Source organism: Muscardinus avellanarius, assembly GCF_963383645.1.
Source record: "Muscardinus avellanarius genome assembly, chromosome: 13".
NCBI classification, from domain to species: Eukaryota; Metazoa; Chordata; class Mammalia; order Rodentia; family Gliridae; genus Muscardinus; species Muscardinus avellanarius.
Window position 1 is genome coordinate 40,581,081 of NC_137799.1, and position 22,343 is coordinate 40,603,423.

At 52.4% G+C, this 22,343-nt stretch overlaps 1 protein-coding gene across 1 annotated transcript; it reads right to left on the minus strand.

The window, feature by feature from the left end:
- Positions 1 to 1,521: 1,521 nt before the first annotated feature.
- Positions 1,522 to 9,671, minus strand: DNAJB5 (DnaJ heat shock protein family (Hsp40) member B5; the record flags this gene model as incomplete). Its single annotated transcript, XM_080709522.1, has 4 exons — positions 1,522 to 1,844; positions 1,958 to 2,559; positions 6,557 to 6,801; positions 9,490 to 9,671. 4 exons carry the CDS (start codon positions 9,669 to 9,671, stop codon positions 1,611 to 1,613), a joined length of 1,263 nt encoding a protein of 420 aa, XP_080565648.1. The 3' UTR covers positions 1,522 to 1,610.
- Positions 9,672 to 22,343: the final 12,672 nt, after the last annotated feature.

The window sequence follows — 22,343 nt, forward strand, 5'->3', positions numbered from 1 at the left end:
GACAGTCAGGACCTCTAGCTACCTTCTCCATGGCCTAGCCTGGTGTCTGGGATGTGTCTCTTCTGGTCAGTCACAAAGTCCTCCTCCACCCCCTCCTAGGAAGAAAATTTCTCTAATTCAGAGACGAACTTTGGATACGAGAAAATCTATTAGGCTTCTCACATGGCCACATCTTCTGAGGGGCATGGTCGTATGACCAGGGATCTTCTTCCTTCCCAGTGGTTTGCTTCTTCTGGTTGCTGAGTGGTGTCTTCTTTGTGGTGTTTGTGTATATGCTTTGGAAGTCCCAGGAATCTGAGCTTAGAGGAGGAAGGAGTCAGCTTATATCGTGGGCCTGCCTGGGCTTCCCAGTGACTGCCAGGGGCCTGGAGCGAGGCTGATGGTGGCACTGCATGCCCACCCCTGTCCCAGGTGTGTTGCTCCTGCTCAGATGCCGTATTTTTAAAATACTTTATTTTTTTCCATAATACTGTCATTACAAAAAAATACAAAAAAACTACTATAAAAACATTCAGGGGCTTGTCAAAGTGAGAAAACCTAAAGACCCCACCCCAGGACCAGCTGAAGAGTCTTCCCCCAGCTCCTTCACTATTTGACTTTTATACAACTGTGGGAAAGGGGTGGGGTCACACAGGCATAAAAGGACTGGAGATTCCCCACACAGCTTCCAAGAAGGGTAAGAAATAAGTAGCTTCACATATCATAAAAGTGGGGTTTGGAAGTTTGGGGTGGCTAGGCCCTGAGTTCAGAGGTGTGGGGAGAAACCTGTGACCCTGAATCTCTTGATGGGGAATAGCTGCCACCTGACCCCAAAGCCCTTTCCATCCTGGGAGATGGGCCCTGCCCCAACTCTTAGCCTCAGGACCTGAGGCCCTCTTCCCTTCCTTCTGCCCTTAAACACTGCACGGAGCGGCAGCAAGGACAGACCTCTGGCTCTGTGGGTGCGGGCAGGGCATTGTAGCAAGGCTGCTGAGGGCCCGCTCACCTCCCTGCCCCGCATGAAAAGTGTCTCGTGCTCAATGGCCCTGTTCAGGGGTTGCAGACTGTCCCCGCCTAGCTCCTCTCCCCTCTTATCTCCTGGAGAGGCACAGACAGTTCTAGATGAGTGCTTCATGTGCATGAGTATGTGTGGACAACCTTGGACACTGTGGACCTGGGGTAGGGTTGTGAAAGCAGTGCCCTTTCTGTCCTCTTCCTCTCCCATCAGGAAGTAACCGCAAGGAAGGGAGAGGAAAGGTATTGACAAGGCTGAGAGGGGAAGGAGGACATGCTATTTACAGGCATGGACAAGGAATCTATAACTTCAAGTAGCACTCAAGTCACCTCCAGCCACTGGAGTTGGAACTGGATTTAAAACTAGTGACATGAAAATTAACCCCTGGTCTGGGCTAGCTCTCCCCGCCTCCCTCCCACTTCCCCAAAGCAGCCCAGCTCTGAAAGGGGTCAAGGGCAGGAACATTTTCCTGAAAACCAGTGGCTTATTATTATTATTTTTTTTTGCATTTTAGAAAAAGTTGCCAGTGTCCAGTGGACATCAAGCTGGGTGCAGGCTGGGTGGGGCGAGTGTGGGGGTATTGCTGTGGTAGACTCTGGACGAGCTGGGGCAGAGCCTAGGAACAGGGTAGGTGCTGCTTAAGGATCTGTCGTGTCTGAGGTGTCAATCTGTCTGGGAAGCGAACTTTGAACTCAACGATAAGGTCTCCCCGCTGAGTGGGCACCTTGGGGAAGGGAAGGCCCTCCCCACGGAGTCTCTTCACCGTGCCTGGCTTGATGACGTCGTTGCAGGGCAAGGGGATCACTCGGCCGTCGATGGTGGGAATGTTCACGGTGCAGCCGCACAGCGCCTGGGAAGGAAGGGAAAGGGTTGAAGTGGGGAAGAACTTGGAGCGAGGGAAGGGCGGGGGCCCCCGCGCGCCCCACCTCCCACCCCCAGCGCGCCAGGCCCCGCAGGCCCTACCTCCTTGAGGCTGATGAGGGCGCTGTAGAGCACGTTGGTGCCGTCCCTGCGGAAGTGGGCGTGGGGCTTGTCTTTGAGCACGAAGACGATGTCAGCAGGGATGTTGTCCGGGGTGGCGTCGCCCTCTTTGGGGAAGGTGATCTTGGTGCCTTCCTTCCAGCCGCGCTTGATGACGATGTGCAGGATTTTGTCCTCGGTGCGCACAGTTCGCCCGTCAGGGTTGAGGCGCCGCCGGGTGATCTTCATGCGCTTGGTGGAGCCGTGGTAGATCTCCTCCAGGGACACCCGCAGCTCGTGCACCACCGGTGGGTCCTGCACTTTGCGCCGGGGGTACAGTGGTTCTGGGGCTCGCCTTGGACCCCTGCTCAGCCCATTGAAGCCAAAGCGGCCAAAGGCACCAAATGGGTCCTCCTCCTCATCCACGTCCATGTCATCGGGGTCAAAGCCACTGAAGGGCCGAGTGGAGCGGCTGCTGGCAAAGAAGATATCGAAGGGGTTGGAGCCACCAAAGAAGGAGGCAAAGGTGGCGTGGGGGTCCCCATGAAAGGTGTAGTGAAAGGAGCCACTGGAGCCACCTGACGTACCACCGCCGGTCTTCAGGCCTGGAGAGGAGGAGAAGTTAGGGGAGTGTGACAGTCCGACCCCCAGCCTCTCCCCCTGCCCTCTAGCTCCGGGTTCATGGACCTAGAGAAAGAAGCGAGCTTTGACTGCCACAGAGGGGGCCAGGTGAAGAGTAAGAAGGGCTTCTGGCGAGATAATTCCTACTCTTAAGTATGTAGCTACACAGATCTAAGAATAATGTGCGTCTTGAGGTTCAGAGAGGCTGCGTTACCCATGAGATGGAAGGGCCAGAACTAAGGACCCCAGAGGGTGTGACTTTCAGTCCTTACAGTCTTTCCCCTGTACTCACAGCCCGGAGGTGTCTCACAAAGCCTGGAGTGGCTGGTTGGTGTTTCATTTGGAGTCATACTTGGCTCCCAAATTTCTGCGCATCCCCAAAGACACACAGGGTAAGAGGCAATCAGGTGGGATTTGGTAGGTGAACTGTCCCAAATGAGGCGGTAACACTGCTTCTAGCAATGTTTCCTCTTCCCTTGATTCCAGCTCCAAAGGAAAGTCAGAGGAGCTCAAACACACAGGAAAGGGCTGGGCATGGCGGCAGAGGCCTGTAGTCCCAGCACTGGGGAGGCTAAGACAGGAGTACCCCAGGTTCAAAGCCAGCCTAAGCGACTTAGTAAGGTCCTCTGCAATTTAGCAAGACCCTACAAGAAGAAGAGAAGAAGAAGAAGAAGAAGAAGAAGAAGAAGAAGAAGAAGAAGAAGAAGAGGAGGAGGAGGAGGAGGAGGAGGAGGAGGAGGAGGAGGAGGAGGAGGAAGAAAAAGGAGGTTTTGGTTCAGAGGTAGAATATCCCTGTGTTCAATCCCCAGTACTACAGAAAAAGAAAATAAAATAACAACGGAAAAACAACAACAACAACAACAACAACAACAACAACAACAAAAATGCAGGAAAGCTTATTAATTCAGAGATGAAGAACTATTTTTCTAGGAAAAAAAAAACAAAGAAAAAAATTCAAACACTTTATTCCCATGCTCTGCTCACAATGTTGCATAGCTCCAGGGAGTCATTCACACACTGTATACAGACCACAGTGGGAATGGGGCTACTGGAGTTAGATGACATCCCTACACTCCACATCTAATGTGGAACCACCACCACGCATCAGTGGGCTGGCACATTGCGGTGGTGAGCCCATTGTTTTCTCTGGAGTCAGATCCTCTCTAAGGGGCTCAGACTCCTGGATGGTGCCTTCATGGGAGTGGTGGTGGTAGTGACAGAGGTCCTGGGAGGTGTGGGGAGGGACTGAGGCCAAGACAGGAGGATTGCAGGTTTGAGAACAGCCTTAGAAACTTAGTGAGACCCTGATTTAAAAAAAAAAAAATTAGAGCCAGGCGTGGTGGTACACGCTTGTAACCCCAGCATTTGGGAGGCTGAGACCGGAGGATTGCGGTTTGCGGATAGCCTCAGCTACTTAGTGAGGCTCTCTGCACTTTAGTGAGACCCTGTTTCAAAATAAAGAATAAGCCGGGTGTGGTGGCGCACGCTTGTAATCCCCGTGCTTGGGAGGCGGAGACAGGAGGATCGTGCTGGTTCGGAGCCAGCCTCTCTGGCTTAAGAGACCCTATTTCCAAATAAAAAGTATAAAATAGGTCTGGGAGTGTAGCCCGGAGATAGAAGGGCTTCCAGGAACCCCAGTACCGCAACAAACAAACAAACAAACAAACAAAACCAAAAAAAATATAAAGAATTAAAAAAAAAAAAAAACAGGGGCAAGGGATGTAGCTTGGAGGTCGAATGCCCCTGGGTTCCATTCCCAGACGCACAAAAAAAAAAAAAAAAAAGGCCCAGGCATGGTGGCTCATGCTTGTAATCCCAGTACTTAAGAGGATCATAGGTTCGCAGCCAGCCTCAGCTATTTAGTGAGGCTCTTTGCAATCTGCAACTTAATGAGAACTTGTTTCAAAATAAAGAATAAAAAATAGGGCTGGGGGTGTAGCTTAGGGGTAGAATGCTCCCGGTTTCAATCACCAGTATTGTAAAATAAATAAATAAGTAAATAAATAAATAGGGCTGGGGTGTAGCAGAGTGGTAGAACCTTCCTGGTTCAACCCTAGTAACACACACACACACACACACACACACACACACACACACACACGGATCTAGAACATGTAGACTTAGGGATGGGGCCCAGGCTAGGGGAAGGGGCTCTTTGAAGTTTTTTTTTTTAATCTAGAATTTCAGTTGGCCATGGAAACTGGAGCCTGAACCAGCCTCTTATTTTCTGAGACCACAGGGCAGAATTGGGTTTCATCAGGGAGGTCAAACGGCAGGCAGTTCAGGGACTAGCGGTGGCAGCAGCCTCTTTACCCTCCCCAAGACTTACGGTCTTTTCTTTCCTCTTACTGAGCGGATGACCATCAAGCAAGTTCAAGAAACTTGGCAGAGCCCAGTGAAAGGGAAGTTGGCCTGATGATGCCAGGAGGGGTGGTTCTCACTGTGGGGATTCCTCCTCTCCCATCACCACCCCCTTGTCAAGTTAGGAACAGTTTGTCCCAAGCCAGGGCTGCGCAGAGTCTTGTGTGCACAATTGTTCTGGCTGGCTGTTGGGAGGGGGCAGGGTGGACAGAAATGTAAGCAACATTTCCAAAGCTGCTTCTCCCTCTCCAGGCCCTAGAGGTCCCTCCTCCCCCGAGGCCTTGGTGCAGCCTCAGGGCCCTCCTGGGATGGGGATCCGAGGAACTCCATGTCTGGGCCCAGGGTCTGAGCACTGCCCTTTACTTTGGCTTGGTCCACACAAGGGGTGAAGTTTCAGGGCAGCTCCCTGCTCCCTTTTTCTTCCCAAACAAAGGTGTGTCTGAGTGGAGGGATCAGTGCAATTCCGAGACAGGTCACACGGTGGCACCGTGTCTGCGCTGCTTCCCTCTTTCCACTCTTAACAGTTCTCATCCCTTCATTCCAGAAAGAAAAAATTCTTAGCTGGGAGAATGCTGGCGATGCCAGCAGCCGCCTGGTGAATCTGGGAGTGGGTAAGTCTCGGAGGCGAGCAGGTAATCGTGGAAGGTACTAGCAGCGTGGAGAACAAGAAGAGGAGGGCTGGGGCTCACAGAAGATAGGGCAGAGAGGTATGGAGCTCGGAGCCAGCAGGAGGGGAGGAAGAGCACCCCTTGGAGCCCCTGCTTTGCCTCCTATCACTAGCCTGTTTCATTTTTGAGGACAGAGTGGGGAGGGTGAAAAGCAGGAGACTGCAAAAGGTAGAGATCACTAGGGAGGAAGGACAGTTCCTCCCAGGAAGGAGAGTCCTCAGCTGTGACAATGTCTCTTAATATAGCCTGACAGGTGCCTGTGGCTGGCGGGTGGCGGGCGGCCCTGAGGGGCAGGCCCAGAATTAGCAGCTACATCATGCCCGTGGGATGCGCTGGGAGGGGCCTCCCTCTCTGAGGCTTTATTTGGGCCTTTCCTGCCGCCCGCCCTGTGCTTGGCCACCAGCTGCCCCAGGGAGGGGGTAGGATGCCGGCAGCAGTTCCCCTTCCACCCTTGGATCCCTGCCACTTCCTCTGGGAGGCAAAGCTCCATTTCTGTTCTCCCCAAGTGGGCAGGGATGGGGAGGGAAGGGCTGACCATTTCTACTCTGAGCTGGGGTGCTTAATCCCCAGGCTGCTTCAGAGCCAGACTTTTATGCTGATGAATGTAAATGATCTGTCCTCAGAGAGCCACAGGCTCCTCTCCCCAGCCTTTCCCAACAGCCAATGAAGCAGCAGGGACTTCAGGCAGGACTAATAAGGCTGGGGAGCAAAGAGGGAGGGAAGGCCTCTGGTGCTGGCTTCAGACTCGACCAAGGCCTGAACTAGAGGACGGGCGGGGGGGGGGGGGGCAACGGTGCACTGAGGTGCAGTCCTGCGTGGTCTCCTCTCTCCCCGGTGTTAGTGCTGGGACCACCTGCCTCCCTCACCCTCCGCAGCCTCTGTCCCCTGCATAGTACTGGTTCACTCCAGACAAACACAGGGCCAGGGTCGGGCTGCAGCGAGGCCCTCTTACCTTCCTCCCCATACTGGTCATACAGGCTTCGTTTCTTAGGGTCACTCAGCACATCATAGGCCTCTGCAATCTCCTTGAACTTCTCCTCAGCATTGGGTTCTTTGTTCTTGTCTGGGTGGTACTTCAAGGCCATCTTCCGATAGGCTTTCTTGATTTCATCCTCGTTGGCCCCCGATGGGATCCCAAGAATCTTGTAATAATCTTTTCCCATCACAGCCACTGGACCGGCACTGGTCTCCTTGTTTCTGAAAAAAAACCCAGGGCCAATCCTTGGAGCTCTTCTTCTCTGCTCCCCGGCCCTGCTCCCGCTGATCCTGCAATCCCTGAGCGACTCCCTGTGTGACCTTCAGCAGGTCATGCCTGTTCTTTGGGTCTCTGTCTCCCCATCTGTACAGTGAAAGGTTTGCACTAGATGATCTCTTCCAGCTCTGACATCCTAGGGGTCCATGAATCCTTCCCCAGCTCCTGGGTTTTCCCAGCAGGAAGCTGAAGGTATGGCCCACTTTATGGAATCAGGCTGAGGCCCCAGCCCTTGGGCTAGACTGAGGACCCCCCGAGAGGCCCTTCTGAGTGAGGTGGCACCGTGGACTGACAGACCCACGCACAGAAGCTGGCGAAGGTCAGTGTACTGGGTGAGGTCACCTGAGCATCGTGGTTTCCTACGCCACACCTCAGGCATGGTGCCCGGCTGAGGGCAGCTGGGAACAGGCCTGGGTCTCCAGCCAGCTGTCCTGGCCAGCCAGGGTGAGTCAGGGTATGGGTGTCTGGAGTCTTCTTTGCCACGGGGACCCTAGGCCTCCCTGCTCCTGCCCCCAGACTCTGTTAAGCTTCACCCGTGACTCAGATCACAGGCTGACTCACAGCCTTTGGAAACTGCTGTTTCCAACACCCTCATTGGCAGGGGGTGGCGATGTCCTCCCCCCCACCAGGGCAACAGTTGCCTTTACTCATTTCCCAGTGTCTACACATAAAGCAGTGTGCGGAGAGTTGTCTGTGCTGCCTGAGCACTGGTGTCAGTGAACAAAAGTGTCCCAGGGATAGGGCTTTTTTTTTTTTTTTTTTTTTTTTTTTTGGTGGTACTTGGGGTGGAACCCCCAGGGACTTTCTACCTCCAGGCTATACTCCCAGACCTGTTTTATATTTATTTGGAAACAGGGTGTCACTAAGTTGCTGAGAGCCTCACTAAGTAGCTGAGGCTGGCTTTGAGCTTGTGCAATCCTTCTGTCTCAGCCTCCCAAGCGCTGTGCGCCACCATGCCAGGTGATAAGGCTTTTTTTTTTTTTTTTTTGTGGTACTAGGGGTGGAACTTAGAGGCTTTCTGCCTCCAGGCTATACTCCCAGACCTTTTTCTATTTTATTTGGAAATAGGGTCTCACTAAGTTGCTGAGAGCCTCACTAAGTAGCTGAGGCTGGCTTTGAACCTGTGTGATCCTCCTGTCTCAGCCTGGCGATAGGGCCTTTTAATGATGAGGAGATTAGGTATTAGCCACCATTTCCTTGATTTCTTCCCTGTACATCTCCCTCTCACCTGCCCCTGTGGTTTAGAGTCTGGCCTGGTACTAGATCCATACTCCTCTGATAATCCCTTCTAAGTGGGGTGTAGGGGCAGCCATGAAGGAGAGAAATGGGGCTCCAATTGTTCCGTTCTAGTCTCCCCCATTGCACCTGTGGAGGATATGAAGGGAAGGGGGTTTCCTGAAGCTGGAGCTATCTGGGGCATGGCCAGAAGCCATTCTCTGGCCCTTTGGAGACTTGGCTAACCTCTGCCAAAGCCGGGTGAACCAGAGTCTTTCTAGCAATGGCTCTGGGCTCGCTCTGGGCTGGCAGCCACAGCAGAGGCCCGCCGTGCTGCCTCTGTCTGCTTCAAAGCATGGTGCACAGAGCGTCCTGACTTGGGCGAGGGCTGTGACGGGGTAAGGTGGAGGCCTCCCAGGCCCCAGGTAGGCAGGGATGGCGGCCCCAGCTCCTGCCTCCACAGGGCCTGCTGAGGGTGGCTCCGTTGACTCATGGCACTGGGAGTCACCTCACTCTAATGAAGAGAAGGCACCATAAAGGCAGATACTCCCCCATCTCCCCACACCAGCAAGTCACGCCTGTGGGGGAGACCAGGGTTGGGGGAGGCAGAGAAGAAAGAGTGCCTGGGGGAGGGCAGCCATTTTCGGAAGCAGCAGTAAAAGCTGTCTGAGGGGGAGCTGGGGGTGGTCTGCCATCTCCACCCCAGCCTACACTCTCTTTCCCCTGGGACTGGGAACCAACAGGGTGTCCCAGGGAACTCTAGGCTTCTGGGCAGAAGGCAAATGGACCGGCTCCCCAGGCCACCCACTCTCCTTTGCTGTCCCTGCATTACCTTTTCACCTAGCCAGCTTCCTCCCTGGCACCCACCTGCTAGCTATTCTAGACCTGTAGTTTTCTTGCCTCCTCAGACACAGAGCAAACTCTTTCAGAGCCAGCCTCCTTTTCCTCCTTCTCCTTCCACCCTCCCTTCCCGGCCCCACACGCCACGTGGTAGAATGACAAAGGAGCCCCATGGTATGGCACTGCCTTTGATGGAGAAGAACGAGCAGGATGTTAACATAGAGGCAGGAATGAAAAGCGGGGTGAATGCCAAGAGGGACTGTTGAGGTAGAGGGAGGGGAGATGGTTGATACAGAAGACAAGGGCTGGTGGAGAGGGTGGGAGATGATCAGTGAAAATGGCTGAGGTGGAAGATGGTTACTGGTGGTTTGGGGGGGCTGTAACAGTTGAAATGTTGGTGGAAAAAAGAAGACAGGAGATGAATGGTAGGGAGTGCAGTTCATTCAAATGTATGGGCGAGGTGGCAGAGGGCTTTTGCATGTGACTGAGGATGAGAGGAAGTAGGAATGGAAGGGGATGGTCAACGTGGAGAACTGGACATGGTATGGATATGAGTGCCCTTCTCAGGAGGGACTTACCGGAACTTCACAAACCCATTCAGCGTCCACGCTCGAAGTTTTAAGGGCTCCAGCTGAATTTTAAACATCAAGCTGGCTAAGAAGTCTTCTCCCCAGAAGTGTGGGAAGCTCCGGAAAGCTCCTCGAGCCTGTAGTGGGGGTGCTGCTGGGGATGGGCAGGAGAGCACTGTGCGCTTAAACATGCCCAGCCAAGCCCCTCACCTCTGATCGCTCCAGCGGAGCCTGCTTGCAATGCTGTAGCTCTGGAAGCCACCTCCTCAGATTCTGAGAGTCCCTTGCCCAGCAAGGCCTGTCTGGTGCTGCAGGAGCCGGACCTGATGCCCAGGTGCCGAGGTGAAGGGCGAGGATCCAGGGGGGCCACCTGCTCTCAGGTGCAGTCGTGTCTGGTTGACTGTGAGTGGCTGTATGGCAGCGTGACGGTGAGGCTGGCAGTGACAGCGTGTGCTTGAGTGGCAGCGTGTGTACCTGTGACAGGTGTGCTTGTGAGGGCCCGAGAGGCAGTGAGCTCCTCTCGTTTATCTGGGAGGACCCAAGCCCAATCCCCAAGAACCTACTCAATGAAGTCACTGGCGGGGAGTCTCCTCCCCCGCAGATGGGCGGGGAGAGGCGGGGCAGAGCCGAGCCTGGCCGGGACAAAAGCCGCGGCGGGGAGAGGCGAGGAGGGGGCTCGGACGGGGGAGGGGGTCGGTGATGTCACCCGCGCTGGCTGGCCGGCCTGCTCAGAAACGCCTCCGCCCGGCGCTACCCAATCCGACCCCACCCGATCCGACCCTGCCGGACTCCGACGCCGGCTGCCCGAGAGCCTTGCAGACCCGCGTCCCCGTCCCGGCACCCCCGCAGCAGAAGAGCTGACGGGCCCTCGGCGTCCCAGCCCCCAACACCAAGACCCCCGGCTCCGCGACGTCCCACTCCCGGGACCCCCGAGTTCTAGCTCGGCGCCCTCACCGGTGAGGAGCTGCGGGCGCCGCCGCGGTCCGTCTGACAGCCGCTGCCCCCTCCCCCGGCTCCGGTTCCGCCGCCTCCACCCGGGACAGGAGTCGCCTGCCCGCCGGCCGCAGACAGCGGGACCGGGAGCCCGCCCCCACGGCTCCGCCTCCGCCACGCCCATTGCGTCGTCTGCCCGTCACTCAGCTCAGCCCGCGCTGTGATTGGGCAGCCTTCAACGAGCGGCTCGGTGATAGCCGCCCCTTCCCCGCCCCTGTCGCCCGGCCACACACGCGCACATTCCGGGCAGTGATTGGTGTGGGTCTGATTGGTGCCCTCTGGCATCAGTCAACCACACCTCTCCGTCATCGCGTCTTGTCATTGGTGAAAAGGGTAGAGGGTGACAGCTCCACGCGCCCTTTGATTTCATTGGTTCGTCGGCGGGGCTCAGATCCCAGCCAGGGGGCAAATCTATTAGTCCAATCTCCGGGTTGAGAAGGTGGGACGTACTGGCCACCGCTCGAATCCCGGGAGAACCTTCTGGAACCCTTGCAACGTCAAAGGCAACCTTAAAGAAAAACTGCGCCCACCAGTTGCCCGTGTCACCGGGCATTCTTTCCTCTCTTCATTGGGGAGAGCGGGGGAAGGGGGAAATAGTGCACTCTGGGAGGTGTAGTCCCTGGACCAGGGCCAAAGGTCAACCCTTCTTAGCTAGCTTCCATCGAACTGACCTAATTGAGCTTCACCTTACTTTGACCTGGAGTTGACCTGACATGGCCCAACTGAATCTCAAAGCAGACTTCTATAGACATGAAGAGTTTGCGTCCTTATGATTTTTTTTTTCAGTAACCTGGCAGCCCTCCCCAGGAGTGGCACCTCCACGATTCTCTTTCAGAGACCCTTTCCATCCTCTTATAATCCCTTCACCCCGCTTCCCTCCGGAGCCGCTGCCTCTCAGCCCACAGTTCCCATTTCAGGTCCCTTAGCATCAGCAGCTACCTTTCATCTTACTTCCTCTTTGAGTTCCTGAACCCCCTTTGCTTGCCTCTTTTCTTGCCCCCTACGATCTCCTGTTTGTCCCATTTCTTTTTTTCTTGTCCTATTCTTAATCCTTTCTCTACATCCCTGGTCTCTCTATCACAGCTCCCCCTTTAACCTTTCATCTCAGCTCCCCATGGTCCCCTTTCCAAACACCCTCAGACGCTCTCATCTCTGCCCCCTAAGTCAGTCAATCTCAGCCCCAGTGTCCTCATGCTCCGAGCAGGCGGGGCTGCGGAGGCGGTCGCCGGCGGAAGCCGCCGCTCCTGCAGACACCGAGCCTGGCGCCCACGTTACTGTCTCCCAGGCCCATCTGTGCTCCAGGCAGCGGGGGTGGGGAGGGGGTAATCTGGGGGTGAGGAGGGGGAGGGGTCCTTAGGAGGGTTCAATGACAAAGGAAGGGCCCGGGGAGAAGCTATCACCTGCCTCTTTCTTGGCCATTGGCCAGAGACAGAGTTCAGACACCCTTGAGGTCAAACAAAGTAGCTAGAGCCGGACACAGAGGTTTGGCGTGCTAGGTCACAGCGGCGGGCAGGAGAGGGGTCTCCAGGTCCTGGGGTCAGCTCTGCAGATTTTCCACCTCCTGCCTTGGCCTCTTTTGAGGCTCCAAGTGTAAAGGTGATGAGTTTAAAGGAAGAAAGGGAAGAGGAATTGGGGTCAGGGGAGTGAGGAGGGGGATGGGGTACTCAGTAGGGGGTGGGGTAGGTGGGATGGGGGAAGGCAGAGGGGCTGGGGTGGGAGGTCCTGAGGAGGGAAAAGGAGAGGTATAAGGAGGGAGAGAGGTGGGTTGCTGGGTTGGGGTGGGGTCAGAGGGGAGGAGAGATGGCATAGCATGGAATGATGGAGAGGCAGTGGGGAGGGGATGGAGTGGTGCCGTGGAGATGGCAGGGTGGGAGGGGGCCCTAGGGCTGGTGCTGGCTCCTCAGATGTGGGGGTTCTCACTCCTCCTGACTGGGGGGCTGGGCTGTGGGTGGCTCTGCTTCTTCCTATTCCAGTTCTGTCTCTTCTGCCTCCCTCAGCCTTGCCTGTGCCAACATGGAAGCAGAGTTTAGTCACCAGCCCTCACCTGGGCCCTGCTAATGCTGAAGTGTAGGCTTGGACCTTTGGGACCACAGGGCTGGGCCCTCATGTGCTGATGGCTTGAACTCCATCGTCTACCTGAATCTCCACTGCTGCCCTCAGTCTCGTTGTCTTGGGCTTGGGGTTTGTGTGTTAGGAAGTGGGGCATAGACTGAAAACGTGGGCCTGCAGTCAACCTTAGGAGGCTGCTTGCCACACCTGTGTCTCACTTTGTCCTGTCTAAATGGAGAAAGGTAACAGTGGTACCTAGTTGGGTTGTTGTGGGGTTAATAAGGTGACATATGCAATGAACTTAGTTCTGAGCTTGGCATGTAGTTAGTGCTCAACCAAGTTAACTATTACTCTGTGTTCACGGATATCTGGGTGTGTATGTGTCTCTATAAATGTGTGAGAATGCGACTTATTTGTACCGTTGTATTGGCAGTTCAGTTTGTGAGAGTGTATCTGTATAATTACTTTTGTGTGATAGCATGCCTGATTCTGGGTTGTTGGCTATAAGCATGCGATTTAGTGTCAGTGTACATGTGTGAGTAAAGGACTGTGTTGGCATGTGTCTACATGACAGAGAAGTCTGTGGTCATTGAGACACTGACACGGTGTCTGCCAGTATATGTGTGCGTCTGTGATCCAGACACCCCCGCTCACCCTCCCTCCCTATGGAGACGTCACAACCCTAGGTGTCCCTCATTTCCTCACCCTGAGGGAACCGGAACCCCGTGGGCAGGGCGGGGGTGGGTGTCAGTGAGGAGGTGTTTAGACAGGAGCCAATGTTCCCTCCCAGACTGTGTTTGGGAGGGGGACCCCCCTATTTTGCACACATCCCAAAGCCTCCAGAGGAAGTGCTCCCCCCTTTGGCCTGTTCTCAGTTCCCTGTCTTGTCACCATGGTAGCAGTTGCTAGGGGCTCCCGTGGTTGCTAGGATCTGGGTGTGGGAGGCTGCCAGGTCTTGTTGCCAGTAGAAACAGAGAATCCTGGGGGGAAGGAAAACTACCCCCACAGCTGCCAACTCTGTGTAGTGACAGCACTGGCCTTTGGGCCTCTCCTGTCTCCAGATTGTACCTATGATTTCAATGTAGTAGTACAACAGTGGGGAGTGGGGGGTTAACAGGAAGCTGAAACTGGAACACTGGGAGCTACCATCTGAGAAGAACGGGGGCTCCTCAGTCTGCCATTATTATCTCAAAGGTTAGCAGGTCCTCCCCATCCCTCATACTTCTCCCCTGGACAGTGTCCTGATTGGCATCGAGTTCTCCAGTGATTGGGTGCTCATTATCTGATGCTTTCATCTGAGCATAGGAATGCTAGGTTGACCCATTACCTTGGATGCAGACTGTGTGTGTGTGTGTGTGTGTGTGTGTGTGTGTGTGTGTGAGAGAGAGAGAGAGAGAGAGAGAGAGAGACACAGACAGACAGACAGACAGACAGACAGAAAAAGAGGAAGACTGGAGATTGAACCCAGGGACATTCTACCTTCAAGCTGTACCTCAGAGCCATTTTATTTTTTATTTTGAAATAAAGGAGCCAGGTATGGTGGTGCACGCTTGTAATCCCAGCATTCAGGAGACTGAGACAGGAGGATCATGGTTTGTGGATAGCCTCAGCTACTTAGCGAGGCACTCCATAACTTAGTGAGACCCTGTTTCAAAATAAAGAATAAAAAATAGGGCACTATACGTTGGCCTAAATCCTGTGATCATCATGTCTTTGCCTTCCAAGTACTGGGATTATAGTACTGGGCCTATAGCCCAGTCACTCACACCTTAAGAGTCCTGTGGTCAGACTCTTAAAATCTCTCCCAATTCATACTTCATGCTGACATCTGAGCCTAGACTTTGCTCCTATACTGAATGCCATCCTGAGGCACTGACTCTGGTTATACTCTTGGGTGGGACAGTTCCCCAGATCCAGCCCTAATTTTGATACAAGATATTTGAACTCATCCTTAGATTCAGTTCTGGTCCTGGATACTGACTGATCACTGACCAGGCATCTAACTCTCCAGGACTTGCCTGGAGTCTCCCTGCATGTCCTAAACCAACACTAAACAGGCCAGGAGGGTTTAAAGGGTTCTTTCTTTGGGATGAGATGGCAGTGCTAGGGATGACCAGCAGAGGGCGTACAGCATCCTGTTCCAGAGGCAAGTTTCCAAGGGCCCACCTGTGAACTAGGAAATTGAAGTTTCTGAGTTTTTGATGCCATGTGGCATCATGTTATTTGGGTCCTTCAACTTACATATCTTCTCCCTCTAGCTCATCTGGGCCCATGGCTGGGCATGTTTCAGAAGGTGTTTAACTATTTACTGGCATCTCAGGTCTCAAGAGGACTCAGTACCTGGTAAGGTATCTCACTCCCATTCAGCATTCCTGTCACCTGCGTATACACCTTCTCTGCCCTTCCTGTTATCCAGTTATCCTTTGGTACTATTTAGAATAAGTCTGCCTTCCCACAGTGCCCACCTGTTGTCTTAGTTCTGTCCTTGAGACCATATCAACTCATCGGCCCCATCCACCAAATGTTAGTCATCTGTGTCCTGTCTGCCTCTCCCCGGGACTCGCGTCTCCAAGGGGACCTCCTCTGCCTTGTTCAACTAGGTTCCCCTTCATGAGTTTCTGTTTGTGATTTCTGACTCTGATTAACGCTTTCCTTTTCCTTCTCCTCGCCCCTTCTTTATTTTCTTTCTTTCTTGGTTCTGGGGTTTGAGCCCAGGGAAATTTTACCTCTGAGCAAAACCCCCAGCCCTATTTTATTTTTATTTTGAAACAGGGTCTCACTAAGTTGCTGAGGGCCTTACTAAATTATTGAGACTAGCCTTGAACCTGTAATTCCTGTCTCAGGATTCCAAGTACTAAGATTACAGCCATGGACCATGGTGCCTAGCTTCTGATTAACTTTTTTCTTGTTTTTCTTTACTCGCTCTCCTTCTTGCTTTCATATTGGGAATTGAACCCAAGGGCATTTTACCTTTGACCTGTATCTCCATCCCCATTTTTATTTTTTATTCTGAAACAGGGTCTAAGTTGCCGAGGCTGGCCTTGAACCTACAGATCCACCTGTCTCAGCCTCCCAAGTATTGTAGCACCATGCCTGGCTTCTGATTCACATGTCTAAGAGTGCTGGTGCAGTGTACAAATGAGCCAGCTTGCCTCCCTTCTCTAACTTGGAAATTCTTTTCATGTAGCCTCAGATTGTGTCAATTTATTTTTTGTTAGGCACCTCATAAAGATCAACTGTACAGAGTTAAGACCATAAGTTCTTTTCCTCCCTGAGCAGCTAAGTCACCTCCTATGAAAAACCAAAGATACTTCAAATAAATAAGAAACATTCTGACAACAACTTCTGGATTTTAGAGCAGTTTTTGTCTCTGTGTGTGTGTGTGTGTGCACATGTGTGCGCATATGTGTGTGTGCGTGTATATATGTGTGTGTGTTTTACTGAGGACTGAGCCCTGGGGCATTCTACCACCGAACTACACCCCCATCCCTATTTTTAATTCTTTATTTTGAAACATGGCCTCATTAAGTTGTGGAGGGTCTCACTAAGTTGCTAAGGCTGGCTTCAAACCTGTGATCCTCCTGTCTCAGCCTCCCAAGTATTGGGATTACAAGTGTGCGTCACTATGCCAGCCTTTAGAGCAGTTTTTGAACTTTAAAATATCAGCACTTGATGTCTACTTAAAGATGGGTCAAGCTGGACGTGGTGGTACACACTTGTAATCCCAATAGTTGGTAAGCTAAGACAGGAGAGTTGCACATTTGAGGCCAACCTCAGCAATTTGGTGAAATTTTGTCTCAAGGTTAAAAAAATGGACTAGCGATGTATATTGGAGGTAGAACACCCCTGGCTTTAACCCCCAGTAGAAATAAATAAATAAATATTTTATTTTATTTTTTTTTGTGGTACTGGGGGTGGAACCCAGGGGCTTTCTACCTCTGGGCTATACTCCCAAGACCTATTTTATATTTTATTTGGAAACAGGGTCTCACTAAGTTGCTGAGAGCCTCACTAAGTAGCTGAGGCTGGCTTTGAACCTATGCGATCCTCCTGTCTCAGCCTCCCAAGTGCGGGGATTACAAGCGTGCACCACCACGCCCAGCTTAATAAATAAATATTTTTAAAATGGTGGGACAGAGCCGAGCGTGGTGGCACATGCTTTTAATGCCAGTGCTTGGGAGGCTGAGACAGGGGAATCCCACAGGTTCAAAGCCAGCCTCAGCTACTTAGTGAGGGACTCAGCAACTTAGTGAGACCCTGTTTCCAAATAAATTGTAAAAAAAAAAAATAGGGGTGTAGCTTGGAGGTAGAAAGTCCCTGGGTTCCACCCCTCAGTACCACCAAATAAATGAATAAATAAATAAAAATAAATGGTGGGACAAAAAAGGACTGAAAGTCCCTAGATGTCTTGGCTGTGACTTCAGCACTTTGGACAGAGGCCACTGGCTGTGCTCTCAGCTATTCCTTGAGCCTGCAGGAGGGCAGAAGATCACAGTTCAGATGGGGCAGAAATCCTTGCTGCTCCTTAGTGCCTTACAGCATACAGTGCTCTCCTCCTCCTCCTCTTCCTCCTTTTTTTGTAGTACTGGGAATGGAACCCAGGGGCATTCTACCTCTGAGCTACACTCCTAGCACTATTTTTTATTCTTTATTTTATTACTATTATTTTTTGTGAGTCTGGGGATGGAACCCAGGGCATTCTACCTCCGAGCTACACCCCCTGCCCTATTTTTTATTCTTTATTTTGAAACCGGGTCTCACTGAGTTGCAGAGGGCCTCACTAAGTAGCTGAGGCTGTCCACGAACTGTGATCCTCCAGGTCTCAGCCTCCCGAATGCTGGGATAACAAGCATGCGCCACCACACCCAGCTCTTTTATTCTTTATTTTGAAACAAGGTCTCATTGAGTTGCAAAGGACCTCACTAAGTAGTAGCTGAGGCTGTCCTTACCACCATGCCCTTGCTGCCAACACTCTCTTCTTACCAATCTCCTTTTGTCCTCACTCAGTTACCAGCTCCGGAGGCAGACAGGTCTATTTTTCTGGATTTATACAGACGAGGAAATAAGTTCAGCAAGGTCAAACTCCAAGCAGCCCTTGGTGAGGGTGAGGAGAGAGAACACTAATTGTTCCATGTTTAGCAAATTTAGCAGCCATTGTTTCCCTTTGGGAAACGACTTTCCCTAGGAGCAGAGGGTTTGCACTTGAGCCAGAGCAGGGCAGGGCGGGTGGGGTTGTGAGGCAGGAGATCATGTGCCGGTTGGTGGAAGGGACTGTCCTGGGAGGGCCTACAGCTCCAGCCAGGATTGCTGGACAGAGGGTGGAGAAACCTTGTTCTGGTCCTTGGAGACCTAATCTTTATCTCTTTTTGTGCCCCAGTGCTCAGCTTCACTGAACCTAGAGGCAAAGAGAAGGGACAGATGTAATAATATTAAGCTGCCTCTGTGTCTGATGGACCCCTCCCCCACCATGGAAAGGTCCCCAGGGAGGAGAGGTATGGGAGCCCAGAGAGGGGGGTGAGTGGTGCAGGTGGTAAGAAATCTGTGACTTGGCTACAGTCCTGGTTACCTCTCTAGGTGTATTCCCAGGGGAAGGGGAAGGTGCTAGCCCGCACTGTGCCAGTTCCCCTGAGATGTACTTTTTTTTGTGTGTGTATGTGAGTCTAGGGATGGAACCTAGGGGCATTCAACCTCCCAGCTACAAACTCTGCTCTATTTTTTATTATTTATTTTTGAGACAGGGTCTCACTAAGTTGTGGAGGGCCCAAGTAGCTGAGGCTGTTCAAACCATGATCCTCGGGTCTCAGCCTCCTGAATGCTGGGATTACAAGCTGCGCCAACACGTCCACTCCCTGAGGTGTTCTTTGATAGCCAGCACAATGAAGTGGCCAAGAATGTGGATGCCGAGGAGAGACTGCCTGATTTCCCTACTTCCTGTGACTGTGTAACTTTGAGAAATGCAGCCTCTGTTCCTCGCTTTTCTCATCTGTAACACAAGTCCCACGGGGCTCCTTGTTTTGTAGTGCTTGGAGATAGAAGACAGGACCTGCCCATGCCAGGCAAGTGCTCCCCCAGCTACTCTCATAGGGTTGTTTAGAAGATTGCTTGTTCTATGGGAAGCACTTAGGATTTCATAGTATGTGCTCAGAAATGTTAGCAATTACTTGTACTTGGGACCCCTCCTTGGCTTTAGAGATAGTGTCAGTGCCTGATTCTTAGCTCAGAGAGGTTCCATCCTATTGAGACTGACTGTTCTTACCAGGTCAAGGGGAGATTTCATAGTTGGGATTTTCTTAGTCCTCCACATGTCTCTCTAAACCTTAAGTTTTTCCAGTCCTATCATATCACATTAAAATAATTTGTAAAGATGGGAAGGAAACTCTCAGACTAGGAAGGTCCCAGAAGACCAGGAGAAAACAGCTAGCTTTCCTACTTTGAAGTTGAGTGGGAACTGAGAGAAGCATCTAAACTAGTCCTTGGTGAGGAGTAACTGTGTATCAGATGTGCGGGGAGACCCTGCCACCACTCGCCTTGTGTGTCTTCCCCTCCCCGCTCCCCTTCTGTATCTGAGGTAGATAAGGAGGTAGACACATTCCTGGATCTGTATGTGTGGTGCTGCTCCCTGTGCCCATCATTTGATCCTTGGGAAGGTCAGGGCCAGGAAAGAGCCAGAAGAGGGCCACAGTGGCCCCTTGTTATCATCAGACACAGAAACTGGTCAATGGTGGGGAACCGCAGAGAAATGGTAGGTTTCCCAAACAACAGAAAGCAGGAAGCTGCTTAACATCACAATCTCTTTATTATGATTCCCGCTGTGTCCAGCCTCTGGGGGCTCCTTCTCCAGAGTCGAGGCTGAGCCATGGGGAGGAGCATGCAGCTGTAGATGGGAAGACAGGGCTTGGGATGTTCCCGTTAGCTGTCAAGTTACCTTCTGCAGAAAAGTGCATGGGAAGGACACTAGGGATCAGAAGACGTTGCATCCCCCGCGGTTGCTCTCAGAGCTCCCCTTACAGCCGTGTTTGGCTGGGAGGCAGATCATGGCCATACCTTAATGGCTGGGGGGTAAGCTTGAAGACCTGTGTTTCCCATGGATATGGAAAGGCCAACCCAGTGCTATACAAACTGGAATGTGTCTGGACTCTAATCCTTGGTCCAGATGAGACCTGACCCTCTCCATGCTCAGGGTCATTGGGGCATGTGGCCCAGAAAAGAGCAGCTTTTCCTTAGTGATGGTTGGATCTAGTGGAATTCTCTAACCTGTTTTATTTTTTCTTTCAAGGTTGTCAGAAATAGTGGCAGCAGGAAAGCGGCAGCAGGGAAAGTGCCCAGCTCCCCCAGCCCCCGGCGAGCTGTGGGGAGGGATGGTGCCATGATAGTGCCTACCCAAGGAGATCTCTGATGTTTGGGCCAGCCAAGGGCCTAGAGAGCTATCATGGCAAACTCAAACTAAGTGGCGAGGAAATGTAGCCATTTTATTCCACTGTAAATAGAGGACTACCAAGGAGCTGTGGTTACAGGTGCTGCCAGGAACCCTAAAATTCTGGCCTCACAGTTGTCCTGCCTTGTAGTGCCAAGTACAGAAGTACAGTCATGTGCTACATTTCAACCAACAGTGGGCCAGGTAGAGTCATAAGATTGTTACCTAATCATATCATAGCTGTCTTAAAGTGCATGCTATGTTTTCATTATGAAGAACGTGCCCAGTGATACAGTTCTCAGAGTATCCCTGCTGTAAAGCAATGCATGACTGCCTTTACTCTGCTGGTTTGAAGGCGGCATGCTTGCAGGAACTCTGGTCTGCTACCAGCTCTCAACCTTGACTGGAGGTTACTCTTGGCTCTGGGAGGCTCATGGCTGGCCTTGACCCTGCTAGAGGGATCCCACTGGCCTCTCTTGGCTTCACGGCTTCCTGGCACCACTTTTGCTGCAGCTGTGATGCCTGTCCTGGTTGGAGTTGTGCTTTGGGCTAAGAGGCATGGGCACAACCCTGGAGCCCACTCCCCAGTGAGGTGGCCTAATCCCAGGCAGTGTGATTCTGTGCTTTCCATATTGGTGATAGGAGTGGGGGAACCCTAAGACTTAGCTACTTACAACAGGGCCAGGGTGACATCCCGTAGGGAGCACTGAGGCCAGAAAGGCAGGTGTCTGCTCTGCCAGCCCACTGCTTGCTTGGGCAGACAGTAGAAAGAGGCGATATATTCATGGCTTCTGCTGCAGCTGTCCTCAAGGGAAGAGCACTTGAGAATTGGAGCAGTATCTAGGAATGAGGAAACCGCTCCATCCCTGGGATCCCATATGGGCCACTGTTCAAATTCTTGGCTGGAGAAGGCTGGTCTCGGGAGAGGAGGTCAAACAGTAGGCCTCGAGAGGTTGTGTCCACAGCCACTTCCTCAGTGACCCTCAGTCTTATTCAGATGTCCTTTTATTTAAACACAAGCATGGAGAAGAGGACTGCTGGGCGACACAGAGGCTTAGAGTAAGTCCTTCGGAGGAGTATCTGAGTGACCCAAGCCTCCCGTGGTTGGTGTCTTGGGGAAAGCACTGGTCTCAAATTTTGGCAGCCAAGAAGAGAAGGCCAAAACATTTTCCTGAACCCTTATTTTTGTACTTGGCAGAATTCCAGACAATCACAGTGACAGAAAGTCTTGAAAAGGGAAGAGACCTCACTAGTTGATAAAAGCTTGAACATCTCCATAAATACTACAGAGGAACTCTAGGGATTAGAACATTGCTGCGGAAGATTCTGAACATGGGGTTGGGGCAGGGCTTCTGCGACTCTGCACTGGGGAGCAATGGACCCTCCTTTTGGTAAAAAGCTAGATGTGTGTGGAGACGAGGCTGGCTGCCTCTGTGTGCTTTTGTGCTCCCCAGGGCCGCTGGGGATTGGGAACTCTATTCTTTGCTGGGGGCAGCGCCCTGTGGGCCCTCTGCAAAAGGCCCCCCACCAACGCAGCCAGCCACCCTTGGATGGGGAGAGGGGTGACCCCAAATGGGCCTGTTTCCTTTGTGGAAGGACTGTGGGGCCTGATCTCCAGGCCCTCTGACACAACTGCCCTGATCTGGATCACGGTCTCACCATACCAGCAGAGAGCAACTCCAGCACAGATCAAGGCATCACCTTGATCTGTGAAGGCCCAGGGAGCAAGAAAATAAACTTTCAGTCTCTGTGACAGATGAGGAGGCATCACTAAAAGCTGCTCAGCTCTTAAAGTCCAGAGCTTGCTACTCAAGATGTCCTGTCTATGAGATCCAGCACACAGCCCTGGAATAGAGGTGACTCACTAGGAAAGTAGGCATGAGCTCTCGTGTTTAACATACTTCAATCTTCTCAGTGCAAAATCCCAGGCCTGGCTAATTCAGATGCAGCCCGTGGGCCCAAGAGTGGGATGTTTGCCTGCCTTCCTTCCTTCCTTTCTTCCTTCCTTCCTTCCTTCATCACACTGAGAAATAGCCCCTCTTCCTCTCAGTCCTGTGAGCATGGCTGAGGAGTATCTAGAAAAACTTTGAGTTCTGAAATGCTCAGAGGCATGAATATCAGTCCACATTTGTCCTGTGTCTGCTTCCTTTCAGTCCTAAAAACAAGCATCCCCAGCAGCTTATCCCCCTGGTTCTAGGCCAGGCCATTCTTGCAGGGGAGTCTAACAGGGCTCTTACCAAGGCCTGGCCGCAGCTTCCTACTTCCCCTGAGCATCTCAACGCTGAGCGGTACGCACCTTCTGTAAGCACCCAATTTAGAAAAAGTGCCATAAAAGCAATGGAGATATGTTAGCGTCTGCTTGCTCAATTCCGTCTTAAGAACTCTTGGTAGTCAGATCTCGCTACAC